General features: G+C 40.5%; 1 protein-coding gene across 4 annotated transcripts in view; it reads right to left on the reverse strand.

The window, feature by feature from the left end:
- The window catches only part of DCC (DCC netrin 1 receptor), a 994,271-nt gene that overhangs the window by 148,995 nt on the left and 830,512 nt on the right, over positions 1-14,764 (reverse strand). For all 4 annotated transcript variants that reach the window (XM_075932654.1, XM_075932653.1, XM_075932652.1 and 1 more), the window contains exon 13: positions 2,106-2,247. In XM_075932654.1, coding sequence (XP_075788769.1) covers positions 2,106-2,247 — 142 coding nt within the window. The remainder of the gene's footprint in view (positions 1-2,105; positions 2,248-14,764) is intronic.

Consider the following 14,764-nt stretch of genomic DNA (forward strand, 5'->3'; position numbering starts at 1 on the left):
CTTTCCCAGTATGCATGAATGTTGTATGTCTCCAAAGCTACTCTTTTTTGTAGCCGATAGACACTAGTCTGCAACCTGACTCAAGTAATCCCATTATCTTTGATGCTATTTACATGAGTAAAGCCAGGTCTACACTAGACCCAGAAGATCAGGTTAAGGTACGCCACTTCAGCTACATAAAATACATATCTGTAGTCGACTTACCTTAAGCAGAGCTTGGCACTGTCTTCACAATGAGAGGCTGATGACAGAAAATGCTCCCATCAGCTTCTCTTACTCCTTATGACTACAAGGAGTACTGGCACTGACCAGAGCCACCCTCAGCATTCAGTTTAGTGGGTCTTAACTAGACCCACTAAATTGAATTCCAGACGATCAATCTATAGCATGGCAAGTGGAGATGTGGCCTAAGAACTATTCATACTTGCATCATTAGGTTTTAATTAAGTGAAAAGCATAATCTGCTTTTGATTTTCTGTGACTCTAAAGAAAGTTGGTATATTTTCAAAATAAATGTATTTTTTGTCCCGTAGATACGCCCTTTCCTGACACAAGAAATATTTTAAAATCTCAAACAATACTATTCTATTTTAAAATAAATGGAATAGGGATTTTTCAGGGGCAGAAACTTGGTTTCACCTAAGGAACCTAACTTCTTTCACCATAAACAAATATTCCTTGTGCAATATAAAAATATACCTGTGAATCCCTGGGCAAACATTACAGAATAAAGACTAAGTTTAGCGAAAACAAGTTAAACATTATTCATAGACTTTAAGACTAGACGGCTCATTGAGAATAATACTTTGTTGGGGGATGCAATTTGTATTACAAATAAAATTGTGTGTGTGTGTGTTATTGTGGAATTGATGTATCTTCTCTAGTCGGGAAGGAGATGCTAATGTATAACCTCCATTATCATCCTTTTGAAGCTTCTTCCCAGGAGAGTTATGCATATATAGTAATTCAAACTGGATTCTTTGGGATTTTTGGATAAATAGCCTGGTTTTAAACTGGCTCAGAGCCTTCTTTTTGATCAAGCAAATAGACAGAATCCTGGTCCACAAAGGTCCCAAATCCTCCGGGGGGAGGAGGGGTTGGAAGTATTGGGCCTCCTGAGGTCCATCAGAGTTTGTGCTTGTTGTGAACCGAAACTGTGAGGAACTTGTAACCACAAGGGGATGTGAAGGGCTGCTTCCACCAGAATTCATGTCCGGGTTGTGGTGAACCTTGGTAAATTATTAGTATGTCTGCAGATTACTTATTGTTTCTAGTATGTTACCTCTGTAGCGCTTTTAGCTTAAGAATAAAGTAGTCTTGTACAGAAAAAAACCCAAAACCCTGCATGGTGACTTATAACTGTAGCTTACACCTATTAACCATCTCTGAAGAGAAAATAAACAGGTGGTTGGGCAGCTTGCCTGTGCTGAGAATAACATGGTGAAGGCAGGGAACTGTACAGCCTGAAAATACCCCACTCAGAAGAGAATGAGAGGCAGGGTTTCCACCAAAGAATGGGAATGACTGGGAAGCTGGAAGCCTGATAGTGTGTGTCTTGGCTGGGCCAGTAAGGAGAAATACAGCTCAAGCTGTCCTGTGACAACATCCTTCACCAGAAAAGAATCAAAATTATTCTTTGTTTAATTTAATGTTACCTTTAAAGTACTGATTTGGCTTCTTACACTTAGCATTACAATTATATTTTTAAAAAAGTGTCATTTTCGATCTTTCATGCTGGGAAGAGTGGTTTTCCTCCATAAAATAAAAAAAGAGGGGTGAAGGAAAAAACGATGTGTGGAAGATAACATTGTACTGAGATAAAGAATGTGTTGTTGACTCAGTGGTCTGAGAAACTAAGCTAGGTTTACACTGAACAATAGTAACTTGCTTTCAAATACATTAAGGTGATGAGATCTAGGAGACAATTGTATGAAAAAAGCATTAAGGAGAAAACAAAATAAAAGAATAGAAAGGTTGTTTCTGTACAGCCCAATAAATGACACCTGCCAACAAAGAAATCAATGTTTCCTAGAAGTGAAAATATATTTTATTCCCAAACCATTTAATTCATCAAAACCTTGTAAGGCTACGTCATGAACACTGACCTGTGAACAAGTACCAGAGGTTGTTTGGTTCCAGTGTTTCTATCTCACCCCTGCGGGTAGTCTTTCTGTGTCGGATTTTATAGCCAGTAATAAATCCATTTTGTGTGCCTGTTGGTGGAGGTAGCCAACTAACTTTGATGCTCTGTAAAAACAGGAGATGTTAATGTAGAAATTTTTGCAAAAGAAGATGAAAAATTGAGCTATAATAAATGGAATCACAAGTAAACAAGAGGATGTTGGGGGGCAGAGAGAGAGAAGGGATATGGGTCAAGGGTTATTTTGTAAAAACAAAACAAAACTGATTAATTTTAATGATTATTGCTTACTTTAGCATGAAAATACACAATTTAAACCAGGCATCAAAGAGGTTTGAAAAGATTAAAAAATTGTATCAATAAAACTACCTAAAATTAACTAAAGTGGATGGTTGAAACTTAGGAAATAAATAGCATGTCCTTTTTCTGGAAAAGTGTCTCAATTTGAGGAACATTTCATTTCAACAGGCCAAAGGGATATCTCAGCTCCTTCATGAACTTCTGTGATATTACAGCTGTCATTTATATATGTGAACATGTACTGCAGCTCATTTCTGTTTTCTAGTGAACCTCTAAGTTACACCACCACTTCATGTTAGCTGTAGAAATATTTAGAAACAGATTCTAATAAAGAACTCTCTATTTCCATTGACTTTAGTGGAGTCACTTCTGACTCCATCAAAAAATAATATGTTTTGGTTTTAACCTTGTTGCTACTTCTGAGACACTGAAGTATGTTAGCAGAACTGTTTGATGAAGTCAACAGCAATAAAGTATAAATACATTGGCCTACCTTTAAAAAAAGACTTTGGTTGTTTCATTTTTGGAGAACCTTAGGAGACCCTGATTTTCAGATGTATTTAGTGCTACACTCTCTGAAACCTAGGTAGTTGCTTTTAGGATCACTTTACACTATGTTGGCAACAGACACAATAAACCCCAAAGGCATGATTTCTAACTGAAAAGTGAAATTTTAGCTACAATTTATAGGGGAGTTTTTGTTATTCATGAATATCTCTTCCCTTGAACAACTGTCTAGGAATAAACCCTTTGTAAGATTGGTCCTGTGAGCGCTGTTATCTCCCATTAACATCAGCAGAAGATTGAGATGTTCAAGACCTCACAGGATCAGGGCCCAATACAAGTTACATACCCAGACAGAATCTATGCAACCAGGTTTTGGACAAAAGAAAAAGTCTTGAAAGTGGGTAGTTCTGATCATATAAAATTTATTATCATTATTGAATTGCTTAGTCCAAGCACAGCTATAAGTTATGGCATTTATAAAATTAATTACTACAATATAAAAATCAATTTTGCATATCTGCTTCTTAGTGATTAATTGGTCCAATCAACTACACATTTCAAAATCAATGTGTGGGGTTTTCAGAGGTAAATAATGTAATGTAGCAATATGATGGGACAAGCTGCATTTTTCAACTCAAGGAATATTTACAAAAAATAAATTTAGCAGCTGTGGCTGTAAAAATGGCATTTATGTAATATGTTTATGGGAAAATTCAACTGCTCAGTAAGACACTAGAAACATGGACATAATGAAGAACATAAAACGGTTTCTGTATCTGGAAGGTTAATAGTAATTCTCTTAACATTTGCTTAATTGAGGGACTTTAATTCATAAATCTGAGCACTTCGTGGGCCCTAACAACTGCATGGTGCTGTGCATCTCCACATGGCTCTGTGCATCCCCTTACCTCCCTTTGATACTGATAGTGATGGCAGACCCTTGAATGATTGGCCCCAGAGGAGCAATGGGTTTGATCTCACACTGAAGGTGTAATGCATAAAACTATTTTACAGCTAGACAAGCTCCAGTCCCTTACAGCTCTACCCAAAGCTGTCACCATTATGGTAACAAGTTCACTTTCACCTCAACTCCGTCTCCATGGACATTGCAGCAATGCTTTTTATCAATAGTACTTAACATGTGACCCTGGCTGCTCAAAAATCAATGGCTAAAGCTCTGAAGTGCCTCTTGTCCTTTACTTGGTTTGAGAGAGAATGGTAATTACTCATACTTTAATCCTTTATGTTTTATAGAAGGGACAATTTACCGAAGGAAAATATTTCACTTCTATCCTGCCAGGATTTCTAAAGAAACAATAAAAGGATTCAGCTCTCAAGCTTGTTTTATGAGATTTCTAGGCATGGCTACAAACAAATTTTAATAATGCACTAAAAGGATTTTTCACCACCGGTGCATTATTGCAATAGTTCCACTATCAGATCATGTCCACTGGCTTTGGTCATCACTAGAAGCACCACATGGGTCTCAGTAGCCAAAGTGCTCATTGGCTTCATTCAGGGCTGGGAAAACACTGCACTTCTGAAAGTCAGACCCTATAGTAGCACAGAAATAGAAATAGCTCCACCCATTCACAGCAGATGGCAAAGATTACAACTCTCCATTCTAATGTGCAGGCACATCTTCAATGTTTTCAAAGGGCCTATTCTTTTAATGATTACAATCTCCATTGCATGATACCGATTAGTTCAACTGAAGACTAGTAGTGGGTAAATCCGTTCAGAAAGAAAAAGTACTTCCATCCAACATTAATTGTCTTGTTTTTACCTGTTGTGCGTATGCTACAGCTTTTCTTCTACTTTTTTTTTTTTTTTTTTTTTTTGCAATACTAATGGATAATGAGGATGCAATTTTCAAAGAAAAGGTCAAATGAACATGCAAAAGTGTATTTACAGTTACACCAATTAGATATTTTCCTGAGAACAGTTACCAGATGTGTGTAAGTTTTGCACCTAATTTGGCCATTTTTGAGTTCACATATGTATCTGATTTACACATGCCCCTTGTTAGAAAACCTAACCAAACTACAGGCAGTCCCCGACTTACGCGGATCCGACTTATGTCGGATCCGCACTTACGAACGGGGCTTTCTCGCCCCGGAGGTCGAGGTGGCGGATTGCTACCTGCGAGCTCCGGGGCGAGAAAGCCCCGTTCATAAGCTGCTCTGGTGCCCCTGGTCTGCTGGAGACCGTCTCCAGCAGACCAGGGGCACCGGGTGGGTTCCCGCGCTTCTGAGGCTTTGCCAGAGCAAAGCCTCAGAAGCGCGGGAACCTGCCGCGGCTGCGGCTTCAGTCCCAGTGCCTGTGGTCTGCTGGGGACAGTCCCCAGCAGACCACAGGCACCGGGACTGAAGCCGCAGCCGCGGCGGGGTCCCGCGCCTCTGAGACTTTGCCAGAGCAAAGCCTCAGAGGCGCGGCACCCCGCTGCCGCTGCGGCTCTGCTCCCCGTGTCCCTGGTCTGCTGGGGGGGGGGGGCGCAGCTAGTGTGCCCCCCCCCAGCAGACCAGGCTTTTGTTTTGGACCCTGGGGCAGAGCAGCTGGGGCGCTGCCAATTGGTCCTGCAGCGCCGCTCTGGGCACTACTGGACCAACCCGGCAGCACCCCAGCTGCTCTGCCCCAGGTCCTGATTCAGCCGCTGCTGGTCAGTTTCAGCAGTGGCTGAATCAGGGCGCCTGGGGCAGAGCAGATGGGGTGCTGCTGGGTTGGTCCAGTAGCGCCGAGGAGCGGTGCTACTGGAGCAACCCAGCAGCACCCCAGCTGCTCTGCCCCAGGCGTCCCCAAGTCAGCCGCTGCTGAAACTAACCAGCGCTGACTACAGGAAGCCCGAGGCAGAGTTGCTCTGCCCCAGGCTTCCTGGAATCAGCTGCTGATCAGTTTCAGCAGCAGCTGACTTGGGGAAGCTTGGGGTTCTTAAGTTGAATCTGTATGTAAGTCAGAACTGGCGGTCAGTTTCTGCAGCGGCTGAATCTGGACGCCAGTTCCGACTTACATACAGATTCAACTTAAGAACAAACCTACAGTCCCTATCTTGTACGTAACCCGGGGACTGCCTGTAGTCCACTGTGGGGAAGAGAAATAGAAATCCTTCCACAATATCCTATGCCAATGATTTACCCGGGCTAACTATTCATTGTGTGAAAAAGTGTTTCTTAGAATTTTAAATTTGCCACTATTCAATTTAATAGAATGTACTTTTTTGTATTATCAGCTAGGGTAGACAGACAGTCCCAATCTATGTTCTGAATTTCAATTATAACAAAATCCCCTGAATAACCCTATAGTTGTTGAGCCAATCAGAGAAGAAAATATAGGCCATTTCCTGAATCAAGTATATTTTGAAAAACATGTGGGACTTGAGAAGAAACATAAAGATTTTATTTGAGGAACAAGTATAGTCTTACGGTGCATTTTAAGGCAAGTTATTGCCTTAGCTTTCTCAAGTAAATGTTTCCTTTCTGCCTTAGAACATGAAAATCAATGTATTATTTGAGCAATAAGATGCGCTAACGTTGGCATAACTGTAAAATAATTGATTTCACCAGAAAGTTAACTATCCTGAGGTGAAGTGAAGGGAGTTTAATGTACTGACACTTTGCTTGCTACATATAAATTCTCTCGCTTACAGGGTAAGATCAATTTCCAAGAAATGCCCAGGGTTTTATGTAAGTCTAATTGGCTTCCATGCAGCAAAGCTGACAGCCATCACATGCTCTAGGGCAAGGTGTGTGTGGAGGGCCAGCTCTGCACCCCCAGGAGGGATGGGGCCAAGGGTAGAAGGAGCAGGGCCCAGGGCAGTTACCCCTTAGGCTGCCCTAGACTGTGGCACATGCCTCCTCAACCTATAAGGCCATGCTGACCAGTATACTGACACCAGATCCAAGTGACCCGGGGCTTGGCCACCACTGCTGCCACAGTAGCAAGAACTAGGAACTCCAGGTTCTTTTAAATCTCTGGGTCCTGGTGCAATTGGCCCTTTGCCCCTCCCGGTCAGTGGTCCTGCTTCCATGGGACAAAGATTATGATCATATACAAATTCCAAACTCTCTATTTAGGAACCAAATTATGAAAGTCTATGAAACTGCAGTATTATGCTTTGTAAAACATAAGTATTTCTCACTTTGAAAGAGGGGACATGTTCCTCGATTCTGAGAGAGAACAAAGCCCAAGCACTACAAATGATAAAAAAAAAACAACCCTCAGATGTAGTACTTTAATTGATCACCCTGTTATTGTGACTTGTCCACCTAAGTTTCAATCCGTATATCTATATATGCATATAACAAAGTAACCAAACTACAATACTCCCAGATAGGGTCAAAACCTGATTATTGACCTGATCAATCAAGCAGGTCCTTAGGCTCTTTGTGAAGGTGTGGGTGGAAGAAGCTTTGCCAAAGACTTCGGCTATGAAGCAGCTAGAGAGTTCCCCATGGCCAGTAATGCAGTCTTCCAGTTTCAAAAGCTCTGATTTCTCATTCCTTGGTTATTCCTTACCCCTCATTGTGCACAGAAATCTGCCTGTAGAATTACCTTCTGCACAAAATATTGGGAGTTATTTTCCTGCACTGATTCCTCAAATCGGTCTCTCTTTCTCTCATATATAATTCTGCTGTATATGGAACCACTGAGCACATAAGAGATGAGGGAGAGCAGAATTCATTCCTTATCAAGTTGCATTCAATTAAAGCTGCTTAGAAAACTTCAGAAGCTGACAGAAAATGGGAAGACACTTTCGTGAATATCATGAATCATTTGCCAACCATTTCAAGCAATTCTGTGTGTATCTGGAAATCAATGAAATAAACATAACAGGCAACTCAAACTTAGGGCTTAGTTTCACTAACATACCAGGAAAACAACATAATTGAATTAATGATGTTTGAACTCCATAATGTCTTTCTTGTATTCTGCATCAAGCAGCATTCACTTCCTCTCTTTTAGAAGAGGCCTAGCAGTATAGGTTAAAAAAAAAGAACAGGCCCAAACTTCACTCTAATGCAGGGTGGGCTATCAAATGGCAACAGATCCCCTGGCTTAGCAGTGCAGACCAGGACACCCTCTTTCTGCAGCTCCCATTGGCCAGGAATGGTGATCCATGACTAACAGCATCTGCAATCGCCCATACATATGGAGGCACAGGTAAATATAATGGTGGCAGCCTGCCAAGGGTTAACCCTGGGGAACCAAATCTGGCCTGTAGGCCAGTGTTTGCCAACCCCAAGTCTAATCTAAACCCAAACAGAATATTTTTCTTTAAGTACCTAAGTCCAAATAACTTGTATTTCCCTCTTATCCTTGAGATACTTGCACCTCTTGACTCTGGCTGACACTGGAAGTGCTAAGCTATCTTGTAAATAGACTGTTCTCATTGTAAGCCTGGAATATAAAATATAACCATCCTCACAAGACAGCTGTTTGCTCAAGCTTACAAACCCAATATTTAAGATATTTTTTTTTTTTGCAGGTCAGCTAAGCCTTCCTACTCAGAGGGCATATCGAAACTGAGGCTCTGAACATTCAGAGACTCAATTAGAAGATGAATCATGAGCTGGATGACATTTGTCCTAGGAAAAACACTGAACTTAAAGTGCAACACACTACAGAGAGAGATGGCATAGTCGAGGGTTACCTTACTCCATGATATATTAGTGTAAATGAAATGCCCTCCATACCTTAACACATTCTCTTGTCCAGAGCGCGTGTGTACGCACACATGCATGCACAGAGGCAGCAGAGATCTAATGTTTAATGTTAACACTGCATTTCCTCAACTATAATTGCTGCTGTCAGATCTATTTCAGTCCCCAATCCTCTTCAGAATCATCTCCACTCCACACCTGACTTCCTCTGTACAGTTAGGAAAGCCTCCATTGTACAACTAACACGAAGCTGCAAACTGATTTACAAAACAGGTCTGATGCCACTGGCAGCTGCCTTGAATTCCAGCAGTTTTGAAATCCCCAAACATGTTGTTTTCCTAAACCACTTTTGCTCAACTGTTAATCATAAGAAAAAAGATTCTAGAGTTTGTACAGCATAAAGACCCTCCAAGTATTGTTAGGGTGTTTCTCTTCTGCAAACATTTCCCCCAAATAGCTCTCAGATTGTAATTATACTGTCAAATATTAACACCATCTAAACACCACAACCTTAAAAAAAATCAGGAAAAAGGATACCCCTGAGGTACTGGAGGTTCTCCTGATTGGTACTGCCTGGAAGGCTGGTGAGATTTTTGCAGAGTGCAATATTGACTTAACTTTAGCTGTATCTTGATTATGCAGGTTCCAAGAGGGAGAGGGGGAACCTAACCATACACATATGAATAAAGAATATAAACAAGTAAAGAGAAAAATTGTGTAGGGTGGCACAAGACAATATAACTAGTAGTAATGGGATGAAATTAAGGGTGAGAAAAGCCATTTCTGGTTTTTCACCCCTTTTTCCTATGCTTGTGTGTTACAGTTGCAATTACTGCAAATGCAATGATATATTGGTCATTCACCTAACTCCTTAAATAAATAAATAAATAAACCTCCAAGGAATATTGTTCTCATTCTTTCTAAACTAGCCTACTTCACTATTACCTTTAAACATGATGAGGGTAAACAACATGTGCAACTCATTTATTTCTTGCTGGCAAAATATAGCAATAGAAATACTATCTAGCTGGTCTGGAATTTTTCAGCAAATAATTTTTTCCAAATACAATGCTACTTTGTTGATTTTAATGGGAGAGGTTCTATTTTGATATATTTCCTAATTTTTTTAAAAAAATGATAAGTTTCAAAGTTGTGAAAAATATGATGTCATCATTTTCTAAATGACAAGTTCCAGAGTATTTTTTTCTAAAACAAATTTTCTTTTTGAAATTTAAGTTAATTTAATTTAATAAAATAAAATAAAATAAAAAAATAATACTCATAATCATAAAGAGGCCAAAACTGAAGTGAAATCTTTCAAAATTGTCACTCTTTCAAGTGACTCAAACTGATTTCCAATTTGCAAAAAAATTCAAGATTTTGACTTATTGTTCCAATTTCGGATGAGAATAATTTTTGAAATCTCAAAAATTTTCCAAATAGAGGAAAATCATCTTCTATCCGGTATTGTGATATAAAGAAGGTAAAATATTGCTGTTCAGTATGAACCCCTTTTCATATTACTCAAGCTTAGTTATTCAGAGCTTAGCTTTGCTCTGCCCTCTCCCCCCAGTCAGTATTGTAATTCAAATAGATATATAAACACTTGAACTAATTAATCCCCATGAAGACCAATCAGAAAATTGACATTGATACTAACTACAGGTTCATGGCAAAATAGGAGTTATATCATTGTTTATTGATTGTCATATTGCATATGTAATGGCCCTGGCATTTGCCAGTTCCAGACACACACAGGGACAGCAAAACCATCTACAGGAGGCTGCTTGTTATCATGCAAATAAACCTATTAAAATTCAAACATCTATTCAACAGCCAGTCAAGCCAGTTCTGATCTATAGTGCCAATTTTATTTATATGAATTGACGTGGGTGGAACTGATGGTACTGATGTTCAGAGACAATTTTATTCTCCTAAGACTCTAATAGTTCACACTTATAAAATGCTCAAGTCATCTTTCAGAATGCCAAGAGGTATTTTTCTGTTCTAGGGTCCATAGGCAAGTATCAATACTTCAATTGAGTTTTCAATTACAGATGCAATAATTATGCATTTGATTGATTAACAATTAGCAGCACCTGTAGTTAACTATCTTTTAATTAGTGATTACACCAGTGCTGATTACTTAAATGATATCTGCAGGAGAGCCCCATGATTAAGAGTTTGTAAAGCAAAGGGCACAACAATTCCAAAATAATTAGACTATTAAGATTCAGATTAAAACCAGATCTCTAAATATTTCAGAGAGAGTTCCATTTTATACAATAGTAATGTTCTTTTCCTTAATTATGCAGCACACATCTGTGGAGCATCTTAGCAATCACTGTATGGGAGCTAATCCCCTGCTTCTCCCTGGGATATGGAGGTCATAAGGAATATACAAGTTGTCTATCAGAAAAGGCAGAACAAAACAAAACAAAAAAAACAATGGAGCCCTTACTAATTTTGTTTATTAAATATTCATGCTGATGCATTGGGAAGAGGTTTTTTTTGTTTGTTTGTTTGTTTGTTTTAAATGCATTCTGTGATGCTGGCTGACCAGGTGCTAGCTCATGATGAAAGCCAGAAGTCCTAGTGGAAACTGTCTGGTTCACCAGTTTGAGAGCATTGTTAAAAACAAGATGTTAGAATTATAAGAAAGTGTTTAGGGTTTAGACTTCACAAAATGCTTTTAACTTGCTGCCTTCGTTCATCTCACTTGTAACATTATAAGGTAACATCTGAGGGTCTGCATTTTGATCCTCTGACACCATGTAACTCATGAGACAGGAGACATTAAACAGCATAAAATGCTGATCTCCAACAAAAGGAAGCCCCATCACTACCAGATGGACTACAGTGGAACATTACAAAGGACAAAAAATTTTGTTGTTCATGCCCATGAAGATGAGTCTTGCAAGTGAATTCTTCCCATCAGCTGAGTTTGCAGCTCAAAAGCAGAATGGGGGAGGGGATAAAACTCCTATCAAGGAGGAACTGTTTCTTATTGCTGCTAGGACTCCTAAGGCAAGGTTTCCGGACATAAGCAAGAGATTACCAGCAGCATAGCCTGGGTTAGCCCTAAATCACTTTTTATATGTAGGTCTGCCTGCTTTAACCTTGAAAATAAAACTCATGTCCTTTTCCCATTAATAAATCTGTGTATAGTTTATTTTAGGAGTGGCTACAAGCATTGTTTCGGGTGTGATCTAAGATGCAAATAACTTGGAGTAAATGCCTCATCCTTTGGAGACCTGGCTGAAATTGACAGTGTAAGGGATTGTCCATCAGAAAGTTAGGCTTACCTCACTGGCAGATTGGTGTACACAAGGGAACCGTCTGTGACTCCATGTTCAATCTGATATAGTGCCTGAGGAGCTTACAGTTGACAATTGTTTGGTAAAACCCCAACTTAAGGTTTATGCCTGAGTTTTTAAAAGCCTTCCATAAGGTTGGTACTACTGCTCAGGACAACATATTCATCAGTCATTCGTCTTCCAAAGAGCTCTTGATTTCTCTGTCACTTAAAATCTGTCTTTTCTAATAACTAAATTTATTTTTGTTTTCTCTAATACCACTTTGGGAAAGTCAAAATTAAGAGACGAAAAACAGTGCATATCATCCTCCACATTGAGGGATGGGAGTGAATTTCCCACATCCTTCAATGAGTTTATGCTGTATAGTTCTCTGTGCAGTGCAAGCAAGACAAGACAATTTTGGATTCTCATTCTATCAAGTACATGTACTTCAGTGCTCGACAACTCCTTAGCTGAAAGCCTTCCCATTCAGTTCTGATTTCAGTGTCTGTGATTTATCTGCAGCTGGGCATGTCCCTTTCTGTTTGTGCGCTATAGGAGGCTTGTGGTCCAGGCTCAGCAGAACAGGGTGAAAAAGCCCAGGCTGGTGGTGCTCCAATATAGCAGTTGGCACCCCAAAAGGGAAGGCAACCAGTCTCACCTGCCTTCACCCACAGTCCCCCTGGATCCAGCTCTGAATCTTCGGCATCCTCCTTCCATAAGCAGCATGCAGCACATCCTAAAAAGGCAGTACATTCCCTACCAGCTAGCAGCAGCATCAGCCCAAGTGCCTCTTCCACTGCCATTCTCTCTGGCAGAAGAGGCCAAACTGTGTTTCACAGGCCCATGTGGCTCTTCCACCATCAAATCTCCCCCTCCTCCCCTCACCTGCCAGACTAGGTAGAGGGAGCTCAGAGCATTTGCCTTGCAGTGTGGAATGGGATAGTGTCTTCTACCCACCAGGGAGGAGGGCTTTGGGGCTTCTGTTTGACAAGGCACACCATCCAGCTCTCAGGGATAATGTTACAGGGGAGACACCTGCCAGGTCTTGGGGCTTCAGTTTCTGCTCCAGCTCTCAAATGTCTCAAAATCATAATATAGAGCTCGGAAAGTCAGTAAGTTTGGCCACTCCTGTTTTATGGGCATGAGCAGGAGACCCATCAGTTCAGCACCACGTTACCCTCTGAGGCTGCAGCAACAGCAGAATAACCAGTCAAAGATTACTGAGTATGTTGAGTACAATGGGGGTGTCTTTTGCTCCCAATCTTCACCCTCCCTTGTGGTGCTCCTGAAGGTATAGGATTATCCCAATCATAAAATAAATAATACACCAGGAGCTGAGGTAGAGGATTCATAGCTCATGTAAACATACTACCATTGGTTCTCATTAAGCTAGAGCACTAATAATAGTGTAATTGAGACAGCAGGGCAGAAGCAAGGGGACTAGATGTGTATACCACTGTGCTCTGGCTGCTTTGTACTCGGCCCAGCTATCCTGTGTTGCCTCACTTTTCACAAGTCATGTTACCCTGACTATGCTGTTATTTTTAGTGTGTTTGCACAATCTGAGGTGCACCCATAGGTCTATACAAGCTGGGAAAATAACCGTAGTTTACTACGTATTCATAGCCTAAAAAGATCAGAGAGAGGCAGCATTCTGCATGCATAAGCAGGTTTGAGCTCATGAAGAAAAAAGAAACCACGTAACTTGCTGACTGAAGACAATCTATGCTAGCAAGCGAGATGGATGGGGAAGTTACTCTGCAGGAGGCTGAATAAGCAGCTAATCAATGAAGAGGCAAAGTTACAGATGGTGTGTACATCGTGAAAGTGCATGAACACGAGGCCTACAAGTAGGTGACCATATCCTCAAACCTGAAGCTACAAGAAAGCAGCTTAAGACTGAAGCAGGAAGGAATAAGTACAGAATGTTGCATAGTTTAAGAGATATTATGAATGTTTGGGTTTGAGAATGAATGGGCAATTACACATTCAGATGGCGAAAATTCATAATGAGGGAAGAAATGGATTTCCTATCCAAGAAGACACTTCCCTATTTCTATTTTCCTTGAGTCCAAAAATGTTGTACGTGTTATCTTGCTCAGGAATTCATTATGGGAACACTGAAAGAATGAGGTGCATAAAGGGAATAAGAGAAAGAATGAGAGGATGACAGAATCTGACATTTCTGCCTCCACACCGCTCCCCTGCTCCTTCCCTTTCCTTCCAGTGTCCCTTGCACAGCAGGGAAACAGGCAGGAGGAGCTGGGTGTGAGAAGCAGAAAATGACTGGAAGGGCCACTGGCAGGCGAGAGGCACTGGTGGGGGATCTGGCTGCTGTTGGATGCTAAGCACTCACTAATTTTTTTTAGTCAACACCTATGCTTAGAGACAGTCTTGTGTCAGCATATGAATCAGTTTGTTTATTTCCACTCCAATCCCTTTTCATCACAAATGATACCTGCGTCCTGTCCACACTTACCATATTGTGCACATGACTGGCCTTATTGAAAGGAGCTGGCTGTAGGCCAAATGGAACATGGGTGCCTGCACTGGGATCTGCATGTCATTTCTGGAACTTAGGGTACATCTAGACTACGTTCTTTTTTCGAAAGGAGATATGCAAATTTGGCACTAATTTGCATTTCTTCTTCCCATTGCTTTTTTGAAAGTGAAAGCAGTTTAAATGGTTTTTTTTTAAATAATTGAACCCCCCTTTTTTGAAATAACCCTTCTTCCTTAAAAAATGAGGTGTACAGGGTTCTTTAAAAAAAAAACCCGTCTAAACTGCTTTCACTTTAGAAAAAACTGCTTTTGAAAAAGTGATCAGAAGATATGCAAATTAGCACCAAATTTGCGTATCC

The sequence above is a fragment of the Pelodiscus sinensis genome, chromosome 6 (genome assembly GCF_049634645.1).
Source record: "Pelodiscus sinensis isolate JC-2024 chromosome 6, ASM4963464v1, whole genome shotgun sequence".
Taxonomy (NCBI): domain Eukaryota; kingdom Metazoa; phylum Chordata; order Testudines; family Trionychidae; genus Pelodiscus; species Pelodiscus sinensis.